General features: G+C 53.7%; 1 protein-coding gene across 4 annotated transcripts in view; it reads left to right on the forward strand.

Annotated features, from left to right (window-relative positions):
- The first annotated feature begins 202 nt into the window (after positions 1-202).
- Positions 203-11,985, forward strand: part of PTPRF (protein tyrosine phosphatase, receptor type F) — a 76,222-nt gene continuing 64,439 nt past the window's right edge. For 3 of the 4 annotated variants that reach the window (XM_025046425.1, XM_025046423.1, XM_006911393.3), the window contains exons 1-2: positions 203-308; positions 6,976-7,111. In XM_025046425.1, coding sequence (XP_024902193.1) covers positions 7,021-7,111 — 91 coding nt within the window. In that variant the 5' untranslated portion in view covers positions 203-308; positions 6,976-7,020. The remainder of the gene's footprint in view (positions 309-6,975; positions 7,112-11,985) is intronic. The other variant, XM_025046424.1, reaches the window with a different exon arrangement.

Below are 11,985 nucleotides of genomic sequence, written 5' to 3' on the forward strand. Positions count from 1 at the left end.
GTTCACAGCTATAAGCTGGATGGCTGGAAGAAAGTCTGGTAGGTAGTAGGTGCTCAGAAGGTAGTGAGTGAGTGAAGTGGAGATCATCTTACACAAACAGTTCCGTAACTTGCCTTTTTTTCCCCTTTGCGTAAACAGCAAAATTTGAATGTCTTTTTGTGTCAGTATATACTCTACTGTGATGAAATTCTCGATGGTCTCATCCTTTCTTCTCTCTGCAGGAAGGAGCGGAGGCCCCGGTGCCCTGCCCTCAATGCTGGTTGTCCCAGAGTGACTGAGAGTGACTGGTGTGAGCCAGTAAAGATTCGGTGAGTATGCCCGATGTGCGGGGCTGGGGGCGCAGCGGGGCCCTGCAGGCCAGGCCAAACAGCTTGGGTTTTGACATAGGCTGGTGGAGAGCCATTGAAGGATGATCCCTAGGGGCTTGGCATGATCCATTGTGCGTGTGGCTGAGAGATGACGGAGGCCTGGACCAGGAAGGTGGCGATGGAGGTGGAGAAAAGGGATTTGAGTGCTATTTAGGGAGGTGGAGTAGACGGGACATGGTGAAGGACTGAATGTGGGGCATGAGGGAGGGGAGGTGTCAGGGTTACTAACAGGTTTCTGACCAGAACGGATGATAGCAGTGGGTGGGGACTGATATGCAGCTTGTCAGCTGATGTAGGTGTAAAATAGGCTTCTGGGCGACATCCTGGAACTTACACCAGAATTGTCTGCTTTCCCATACACTGTGTTTCTATAGAAAAGACTGTTCTTGTCGACTGTAGATTATAGTAAAAGGAATAGGGTACCCCCCAGGATCTGGGGCACATCCCTCCTTGTCTCCTCGAGGTCTACTTTTTTCTGTTAGAAGCACAAGTGGGTGGGTTGGAGTTTAAAGGAATGAGGTTGGAGAGTTAAACTGGAGTCAGAGCATGTTGGGCCTTGGACGTCAGTCTCAGGACTCTGGGCATTTTCCTGAGGGTGACTTAGAGGCATTGAAGGTTCTTAAGCAGAGAAGCAACATCCATGCATTCATCTATCCATTTTATCTATTTATGAAACATTGGGTGTCTCCTGTGGAATAAAGCAGCAAACAGGGCATGCTCTAGGGACATGATCAGATTCGCATTATTGTAAGTTAAAAAGGGGCATTGGTTTGTGTGCAGGATGGATTGAAAGGGAGTGACTGGAGGCAGAAAGCCCACTAAAGAGATAGGCAGTGATAAGGTCTTAACGTGGTGGTGGTTGGGATGGATACAGGGCAGATTCAAACTTACCGACCCCCTAGGTGTGTGAGATGAGGAAAGGGGAGCATTTGAGGACTGGCTGGCTTGGGTGACCAGGTTGGTGGTAGTGCTGTCACTGAGGTGGGAACCTGGAAGAGGAGTGGGATCAAGAACCTCTCTGAGCTTCTTGAAGGCAGAGCCTATGACTGGGGAGGGTGAGTTCTAGTTAGGCCATCCTCTCTGAGCTTCTTGAAGGCAGAGCCTATGACTGTCTTGTTCATCACCCTGCCTCCTGGCTCAGGGCCCAGCAGGTTCACTGAACAGTTCTGCACAGATGGCTGAATGAAGAAGGCATGGAAGGGAAGGGTCTGGCCTGGGCAGAGGAGGGAAATGAACACATATTAGGTATCTGCTGGGGGCCAGGTCCTGTGCGTAGTGAGATAGGCTTTGGGGTTATTTAGAAGCTGCTGCAAGAAAGGCCTTGTCACAGGTTAGAAAGGTCAGATGGGTTGGTTAGGCGTGGGAATACCGTGTGTCCCTTCACGGTGCAGATACCATCTGTCCCTTTACCTGTTCATCCTGAGATGATGGGTCTGACCTACCTGGGAACCCAATTTCATCAGAAAAGGTGCCTGAAAGTGGAACCCTGTGTCCTGCTGGCATGTCTAAAGGGATTGGGGTAGGATGTGGCTTCTGGAGACAAGGCTGACTTGGATGGGGAGGGGAAGGTGCTCTGAGGTCCTGAGACCCAGGGACAGCTAATATTAGAGTGAAATCAGGCTGAGGCCTCCTTGGTTATGGGGCTCAGGGTGCTCATAGGGGACTAGGTTCTGGGGCAGGGACCAGAATAGGCCCTAGGTTACGTCAGCAAAAGATCTTGCTGTCTACATTAGAGTTTCTCAACCTCAGTACTGTTGACATTGGCTCAGATAATCCTTTCCTGTCGGGGGCTGGCCTGTTGTTATAGGAGATATAGTAGCATCCTTTGTTTCTTCCCACTAGATGCTAGTAGCACCTGCCCTTCCCCACGGTCCCTAGTCTTAACAGATGTCTCTAGACATTACCAGATGTCCCACAGGAGACAGAATTACCCTAGACTGAGAACCACTAGTCTGTACCACCTCTTGCCTTCACTAATCTGTGCAAATCTGGAAAACCAGGGAGATTTGTAGTTATTGGCCACTTAAGCTGAGTTCTGACAGGTGAGTAGGTGGCTGGGGGCAAGAGAAGGGCATTCTTCCCAACAGAGAACAGCAAGTGCAGAGGCCCGGAAGTAGCCACATTGAACATTACCCGAAGGGAGGCTCCACTCCCCTGAGGAAGGAAGCTGAGGGCTGGTGGCTTAGGGATTATAGCTGTAGGAAGGTACCTCTGCTACTTCCCTTGGTCTGCCACCAGAGCTAAGCCTCTGCAGGACTTTGTGCCACCCCGAGAGATTTTGGAACACTTCCTAATCCCCCAGTCCATTCCCAGGGGAGACCAAGAAGCTAAGGGCTGGGAGTCCCAGCCGTGAAAGGGCAAGTGAGCTGTTCCTGGCTGTGCTCACAGACTCTTTGCTGTCCACCTCCTTCCCCAGGGCCGGGGTCGCTGCTGAGCCTCTGATTTATTCCCGCCATAATCCGGCGGTTGGTTCGGTGAGAGCTAGACACATGTTGGTTTTCCCTTCCCAAGTGTGACAAGCCTGTTTCCGCCTCTGTGGCCACCGCTGCAGTGCCACGCGGTGAACTGCCCAGGACGTGACAGAAGTGCTCGGTTAGCTGCCTGCTGATTAGAAGATGAACAGCTCCCAGCTCTCCCTGGCCTCAGGCTCCTCTTGCCCAAGCACTGGCCTCTCCCCTTGGCCAGTGCTCCATGGGGCCCTGAGTACCCCTCCTGCTGATGTCCATTTTAGGGCCACAGCCTCCTGGGAGCCAGGATCCTGGTGTGGGGAGGAGACAAGGAGGAGGCTGGAGGAACAGGTGGTATTTGGAGATTAATTAATATTTGTGAATAATAACACGTGCCCAAGGGAAACAAATCAATCTGTGTTTGCATATTCATGAGGAGGACTCTGGAATGATCCTAGGTATTCTCCAGCCAGGGAACCCCCCTGAAATCTCTGGCATCACACAGTCTCTTTGGGCGGCTCTAAGGCTGACGGGTGGTTAGGTTGGGCTGCATGGAAGTGATAGGAACTCTTTGTAACATGCCTTTTTGTGACATTCGTATTTGAATCCCGTGGCTGTGTGTGGTATCTGTTCCTCCTTCCTTTTTCCTCAAAACAGTGGCTCCCAGGGTCTTCGATTTCACCAACTGGTATAATTGCCAAAAGTACTTGGGGCCAGACATGGGGTTGGCAGTTTTTTATTTTGTCAAGTAAGGACATCATTAAAAATAAAGTGCTATCTTCTATCACTGTCTTTTCATACAAGAAAGGACATTTTAACACCAAGGACAAAATTTGAGGAGAAAGGACGGCTCTTCCCAAGAAAGGGCAGTTGGCAGCTTAACACTGACATAGCAAAGGAAAAAGATATGTTAAAATTATTCTCTATTTAAAAAAATTACATCCAATTATAGTCTGTAGTATCATACAGTATAGAGTTGTTTTCCTGCCCAAGTATGCCAGTTTGGTGTAACCAGTGGTCCGCAGTGCAATTCACAGACACGCCTGACTGTGAAGCGTTCAGGCCTTGTTTTCATCTCAGGCGTTAAAAGCCCAGACTCACCCAGCCATGCTGGCGGAAGTGGACGCTCTGCTCTTAACACTGTCATGCCGGATTCAGAAGGTTCCCGGCAAGGCTAACATCAGTCCCGCCTCCCTGCTTCTCTCCTCCCTTCCCCCACTCAGGTGACCCTGAGCACTCTGGAGTGGGGACAGGCCGGGGGATCCGGGACTCTGATGACGGGGCCCTAGAGCTGAGAGCGGCCTGCACCGCCTGACACGGGCAGGCTCTGTGCCCAGAGTGGAGTGGGAGGCAGCTTGCTAATGCCAGGAGCTGGTGAAGGAGAGGCCCTGGCTCAGACAGCTATGCGATTGCCTGAATCTGAATAGTTCTCCGAGAATGTGTCTATGTTTGTGGGTCCCCGTGTCTCCCCTTCTCTCGGCAGCCATGTCCCTGTGTCCATGGGCCACTGGGAGAGCTCTCTGGGGGAGGAAATGTCTTTTTGGCTTCTCCACCTTTGTCTATCCTGCTTTCTGGATCAGAACAGTGTCCTGAACACCCCAGACCCAGATACACAGGGGGTTCCTGGAGTCAGTCCTCAAGTAAGGGCTCCTTGTCGTTGTCACATTGGGGTGGAGTTATCAGAGGCCCTGGTTCTCCAACACTTGTGATTGGAATCTCATCCACGATTGTCCCCCATGGTGTCTGCTCTGTAGTTATGCCCTCATGATGGTTGTATTGGAGATATATACCCCTTTCATATTGGTAGCAGGGACTGATATCTCCATGATGTCTGTAACGGGCTTACACCTCTATGCTAATGTGTGGGGCAATTATACCCCTGTAATGTCTATCAGGCAGCTACACTCCCTGATGTCTGGACTCTCTGTGTACACGTGTGCTGATGTCTGAACCAGACGGCTACACCTCTGTGATGTCTACACCTGGGAATTATACTGCTGTGTGTACCAGGGCAGCTATAGGGGATTAAGACTATCATGATTGTACTGGGGAGTTATGTCCCAGAGTGACTGTGCTGTTTAATTGTACTTTCATAATGTCTGCTCTACGTAGCTTCATCCCTTTTGTGTCCGTCCCAGGGAGAAATGCCCCCATAATGTGTTCCTGAGGGGTTAAGCCCCTGTGATGTCTGCCCTGAGGGGTTCACACCGGACGCTTATACCTGAGGTTAAACTTCTGTGAATATTTTTGCCCCCATGATGTCTGTACTAGGCCCTCAGCCCGTCCTTTGATGCAGCGTATCACTGAGCTATAAACCCATGATGTCTGTACCAGAGGCTATAGAATGATTGTGTCGGGAGACTATATCCCCATGACAGCCTAGCTGAGCAGTTTGCCACCTGATGTCTGCTGGGACGTTGAATTCTGTTGTTGGCTACACTGCTGCACCACTGTGCTGTGATGACCAAGCCCAGACAGGACTTTGTGATATGTGACCTCCATTCCAAATTGGCCTTCATCATAAGGTCTCCCTCTCTTTTGTTATCAGCCACCTGAGCTCTTTGATCACTGAGCGGGAACTCGGCGTAGTGTAGATGGGGCTGGATGCTCACCATGCTTCTTCAACTTTCTTACTTTTGCTGCTCAGCTCCTGTCTTAGACTTTTGGCAAGATCTGGGACAAGGGACATCTCTTACCCTTTTCCCTTCGTGGTCCGCCCCTGTTCCACTTCACGGTCCTGCCTGCTTTGTCCCAGCACCTTTGCTCACCTCTTGTCCTGTGATTTCATGACCTTTGACTATCTCAGTTGAGACTAGGGTTCAAGTTCTAGGAAGAAGCAGAGCCGTCTTTGAGCCCTGCCTCTTGTCACCTGCAGATTCTCTTTTCAATTACGGATCTATTGGTACCTGGCTCTGATCACAGCTCTCCCACCAGAGTCAGTGGGTACCATTGCCGGGTCTCAAGGTGTGTTCACCACCACTTGCTCCTCCTCTCGGTCCTGTGGTGTTTTTAGAACATTAACGAGGGACTTGTCACGTGCAGCCCTTGCTCAGAGCAAGGTATGAGCAAAGCTGGTGGACACTGGCGTGAATCCCGTAAAGCCCTATAGAGGACATGAGAGAGAGGCCCTCAGGAGCTCCCCGTCAGGATGGAGTGAGAGCGGTGTGTCTGTACTGCATGGCGTGGCCATGCCGGAGGCTTCACACAGGTTTCTGGCAGAGTACAGAGGGAACACCAGGAGAGGTGACCTGTGAGCAAAGGCCGGAGGCACTCAGCCAATCCCAAATGCAGTCTTCCCCATGCATGGGTTCCTGCCTCAGTGTGGTTGGCACCTTTGAGCATACGGCTCCCTGAAGTTTGCCCATACCTCTGCTGTGACAAGAGCAGAGGAGGTATGGGGGTGAATCTTAGGGCCCAGCACCCTTATTCCTGGCCACTAGAGCCTCCCTGTAGTTTTCCTTTGGAGTGGGAAGGTGCTATGGGAATTGGATAGGTTGAGGGTAGCCAGCTGGGCAGGTACAACTCATCTTGAATGTCCAGATGAGCCCAGACAGGTTGTGGCTTTGGCTTCAAGCCTCTGATACATGGATCGGGATCTTGTCTTGTTTGTTCTCTGGGGGCTGCATGCAGGGTCTGGCCACCTTCCTCGTCCCTCCCTGCTGGGAGAGGAAGGTGAACAGGGTGCTCCAGGGACTCTGGAGTCCTTAGCGTCTATGGGTCTGTTCAGTTCTTCCTCCTCCTTATCTTTGTCTTGTTTTGTTTGGTCTCTGTGTCTCTCATACCCTGTTTCTCTGTCCCTGTTCTCTTATGGAGGCAAGTTGGAAACTCAAGGTCCGAAGGAGCATATCCTGTACACCCTCAGTAGCCATATCCTGGTCTCAGTAGCCCTCCCTGCCCCTGATTCAGGTTTAGGAAATGACCTAAAGGCCTCTTGTACTCTCCCTGTAGTGTGACTGTTGGGCTGTATTAGAGAGTCACTGGAGATTCACTGAGGAGCCTGCACAGTCCAAGGGGGAGGGGGACTGTTGAACTGGGCTCTGGATGCTCGGTGAGGATGAGCAGGAGTCTGGGTGGTGTGTGAGCCTAGGAAGTGGCATGGGTGGGCAGTAGGGACAGTAGTGGATACCAGCTAACTGGTCCTGCCCTTCTCTCCATCACAGGTAGATTGTCCTGGGCTGTGGCTGGCCGTGCTGGTGGAGCCCTGGATGGCCCCTGAACCAGTCCCAGGGAGGACGATGGTGCCCCTTGTGCCTGCACTCGTGATGCTTGGTTTGGTGGCAGGTGCCCATGGTGACAGTAAGTCTGACTCCTCAAGGTGTGGGATCTCACAGGTCAAAAGGAAGCATCTCTCCTAGCAGCAGGACTCTGGGATAGGGAACAGGACCAGCTACTAGGAGAGATAGGATGGCTAGATAGCCTTCTAGACCTTCTGTCCTAGAAAGAACCCCTCATATGGAGAGCCCTTATCCAAGGAGTACCCCAGCCCCATGCTTCTCGGTGCATCCTGTGAGGTCTCTGCACATCCCTGAAGGCACTGCAGGGTGGGGCATGTCTTAAGTGTGACCCTGTTTTATAGGCGGAGGGTGAGACATGTCTGGGATTCATGTGGTCATTGAGTGACGTGCTCAGGCGTGTGCTGTGCCCACCACTGCATATCTGTGCAGAAGGCACAGCCAGAGCCATGTCAGCGGTTGGCATGAGAATAGGGGAAGGAGTGCAACACAAAAGGGAAGTGTAATGGACGTGGGAATGGGGTACCACATGTGTCCACAGTGGTCCCGGGAGGGCTCCGAAGCCAGAGCATTGTAGCTCATCCCCTGGGCTAGACCCTCAGGATTCAGGTGTAGAGACATTGAGCCCTTCCTTTTGTCCTCCCAGCCCCTCAGCCATGGGAATCAGGGGAAGATCGGGGGGCCCGGAGGGAGCTGGGCTCCAGCGCCCCTCTCTGTGTATGTTGGGGGAGGTGGGATTGTCCCCTTCCCCTGCCCAGATCCAACTCTGAACTTTGGTCCCTTTCCTGCCGCCCTTCCCCCTGCCTGGCACTAGGAGACTGGCCGCAGCCACCCCGTCACCATGGTTACCACTGCTTGGTTACTGGTAGGAGGCGGGGCACAGGGCTGATTTAGCCAATCTGCACACTGAGGGGGAGGGGCGAGGTCGGAACCAAGGTCCCTGGGGGATGGGGCTGTTCCCAGCCTGTCCTGAGCCCAGAAGTGGCCAAGAGCCAACCCAGGGGTCACCCTGGGGGTCAGCAGGCCATAGAGTTTCCCCCAACCCCCTCTCAAGTCTCTAGGCAAAGATCTCTCTCTTTGCTCCACCCAGGCCCTTTCTCCTAATGGCTCATTAATTATTCAGGACCAGATCTGGAGAGGGGTTGGACTGGAGCTCCCGCCCTTTGTCCTCCCAGTCTGGGCCCTGGTGGGGCTAGAAGGGCAGGAGGAAGGGGAAGGCATAACTCCTGGGATGTGGGGATGAGGGGTAATGGGAGCATTGAGGTTCTGGCAATGAGAGGGCTGGGCAAGCTGAAGTAGAGTGGGGTTAGGGGGTGGGGTGATCTCCAGGCCTGGTTGGGGCCGCTGGGAGAGGGCTTGAGCCTGCAGGGGCAGGTTGGGGTAGAAGTCATCAGGTGTGACTTCCACGCTGGCAGAAAAGCAAAGGCTTGTCGAGAGTCAGGTGGGGTCAGTAGCCTCTGGACATTACAGTCCTATCCTGATCCCCCTACCCCACCTTGGACACTCTCAGGGCCTGCATACAGGAGCGTGAGGGCAGAGGGACGACCGCCCAGCTGGGCTTTCAGAGTCAACATATCCTGAGAGCATAACTGCCTTCCCCTCCTGCTTCAGGCTTCAACATGCCCCAACCTGTACCCCTCACTCTCATCCCCCTAAACCTGCTCGTCTTCCTGTGTTTTCCCTCCTGGCGAATGGCATTACCACCCACCCAGTCACCCAAGTCAGAAAGCTGGGCCTCCTCCCAGTCTCCTCCCTCTCATACCCCACGTCTAATCCATCACCAAGTTCTGTTGTTTCTACTTTCTAAATATCTTTGGAATGCATCCACTTTTCTCTCCACTGCCTTCACCCAAGCCACCCTCGGCTCTGGTTTGGGCTTTTGTATGCAACAGCCTCCTGATAGCTTCTCTGCCTCCATTCTCTTCCCGCATAATTCATAATCCATTCCAAAGTAAGAGTCATGTTGCAAAATGAAAGCCTGATCATGTCGCCCATCGTTCTCCTCTCCTGTTGCCTTCAAGAACAAGCCTAGAGGCCTCAGCTCTTCCCCAGGCCCTGCGTTGTCAGGCCTCTGCCAGCTTCATCCTGCACTCTGCCCACCACCCCACACCCCCGCCATGCTGACTTTTCTCAGTTGTTCATGTGCTCTCCAGGCCTCTGTTCCTTCTGTTTCCTCTGCTTGGAACACTCCTCCCCATCTATTTCACCTGACCGGCTCCTTACCGGGAGCTGTCACTTCCTCTGGACGCCTGGGTCATGTGCTGCTCCTCCGTGCTCCTGTCAGATTACATCATTGTGACCATCTCCTTCAGGCCTGCCTGTCCCATTGGACTGTGAGTTCTTGGGCGGGGGGAGGTCAGGCTCTTGTCCAGCTCAGGTCTTAAGAATGTGTGGTAAGTGAGTGAGTTGAGGGGTAGAGTCAGGCCTGGACCCCCAGTAGGAATTGGGACAGATCAGAATAGTTTTTAGAGCAGCGTCCAAGAACCTTCATGCTGGTTCCTTAAGGACCAGAGCCCAAAGGCCAGGGTCTTGAATGTAGAAACCAGCTAGAGACACTCAAATAGATGTATTGGGCTCTGCTCCTAGGCAGAGAGCTTTGGGACAAGGACCTGGGCTGGGGGCCATGGCGATGTGGCCCCAGGAGGAAGGTTCTGTCCTACAGGTCTGCCTTACGCTGCACACACTTTGGATCTGTCCCCTCCCCGTTGGTCAGACTTGGTAGACTTCTAGCTAAGGTTGAGCAGCAAATATGGACAGAGCTGCTGCAAAAGGTAGGGCAGGCACCCCAGAGAATTAACGACCAGAGCAGTGAAGCGCGGAGCAGACAAATGTGTTTCTATAGGCCTCTTAACGAGACAAATGAATGGTGGGGGCCCTGGCCTCTGAGGGAAGCGGAGGGAGGAGGGTGTGGAGAAGCAGCTGCCAAGAGTTAGCCCAGAGGCCCCAGCGTCAATGCCCAGTCAGCTCCAGTGGAGACCTCGGCATGAGGGGCTTGAGCAGTTTCCCTAGCCTGGGGCTTGGTGGTTCTCGAGGGGAAGGCTTGTGGGGCCAGACATGGTCCTGAGCAGAAAGAGGTTTCTGCTGGTCTACCGTGCGTGTCACGTGCTAGGTAGAAAGAAGCCATACAGGCCTGCCTTCAGAATCTGCAGTGTGAGTTATTGCAGCGTGTGCTGTGTTGGGGGCACACTGGCACAGAGGCAGGACCCGAGCATCTTGGGAGGAGGGCTGAAAGGCTTCCTGGAAGGGCCCTGAAGGGTGAGTGGGCATTTGCTAATGGGGTTATCGTATAATGAGACGAGAAGAAGCAGGGACAGGCCTGGACTCCATGGAGCTCATGGGAGAGCCACAGTGAGAACTATCTTCCTTTTGTCTCCAGACCGCATGGGTCAGAGGCAGGAATACAGTATGAGGTGACAAGGTGAGGGGCCCTGATTATAGCCCGGTTACTTGGCATCGTAGGAGCCTAGAGCAAGATGCCTGATGGCTGGAGGGGTGGGTGGGGGGTGGGGACAAGAGCCTGAGTAGCGGAGGATGCGTCTGTCATATCATTCCCCCTCTCTCCAGAGCCTGTGGAGCTGGAACATGGCAGACTGCTACACACAGTTTTGCAGTGCTCTGCCCCTCGTCCTTATGGGTAGACAGGACCTGGTGGCCTGTCTAGACTGTGCCCTCTGTGCAACTTCCAGCAGGTTGCTTTCTCTCTCAGTCCTGTTTTCTTATTGCACAATGAGGATGATCGCTACTACCTGGAAAGGTTAGCTGAGGTCACATGTTCAAGGCACCTGGCACCTAGTATGTGCTCTCCCCAACAGAGGCCGTGACCTAGGGCTTCCTGTGTGTCCCAGGGAACCCAGAGTTGTCTCCGAGGGGTCTCCCTCCTGGGGACATCAGCAGTTACAGGAGCCAGCAGTAATGAGTCCTTAGCTCATTAGGCAGTTTAGGGCCTGGGAAATCCGCCTCTCCAGGAGCTCCCTCCCCTGCCTGGCAGTCCCTTGCTGTTGCGTGTCTGCTCTCTGTTTCCGTGTGCTGTTTTTGTGGTGTATATGGGTACTCCGCAGGGAAGGCACAAAATAGCAGTCAGTCTCCCATGGAGGAGCCTTGGAGGTGGCCCAGTTTGGCTGTCCCCAGGGCTGGACCCTGGGAGGTGTGCCCACCCACCCCCAGGCCAGCCTACTGTTTCCTTTCGCAGGCCACTCCCTCCCACCTTGCAAGGGCTCAGCAGCCTGTGCTGCCTGAGAGTGCCCCAGGGCACATGCTCCTGGAAGCTGCTGCCCAAAGGGCTGTGCTGCCCCTGTGGTGGGATAGGGGACAGGTGGAATCACGTTCTGGTGGGACAGAAAGCTCTTCCTGGCACATGGTCTCGGAAGTTCTTTTCAGACCCTCAGCTCTGGGTCAGCACTGGGCAGAGTGGTCACGTCACCTGGTTTTTGCCCACCAACCTGGGGACCTGACCAGTCACCATGACATGTGATGATCAGTGCTGGGCTGGGAAAATCAAGGGCTTCGGGATGCAGAACAGGCTTCCACAAGCTTTGGGGGTGGGATGCCTCAGAGGGGCAGGGCACAGGCAAAGGCAAGGAGGTGCCCACGGGCCTGGCCTGTCAGAGCAGGCCTAGGTGGGGGGTAGCGAGTCCACTGGGGCCAAGCTGTGATCTAGAACAGTGCTTGGCCCATGGCACATGCCCTTTTTTGAAAGAGTCAAGACAGGTGAGCCTGGAGAGGTTAGCAGGAGCAAGTGTGGGGAGGGGAGAGGGGAGACAAACAGGGTTTGGAGCTGGGAAGAAACATGGTCAGATTTGTGCTCCCCAAAGGTCTGCCTGGTAAACAAAAGGTGAGGGCATGGCAGGGCTTTCAGAGGAGGATGAGCTGGAGTTTGCTTTGGTTCCTGTGATGTGTGAGGTGCCCTCTGGTGGGGGTGGGGGTGGGTTTGAGGGAAGC

This window comes from Pteropus alecto, unplaced genomic scaffold (genome assembly GCF_000325575.1).
Source record: "Pteropus alecto unplaced genomic scaffold, ASM32557v1 scaffold484, whole genome shotgun sequence".
Lineage (NCBI taxonomy): Eukaryota > Metazoa > Chordata > Mammalia > Chiroptera > Pteropodidae > Pteropus > Pteropus alecto.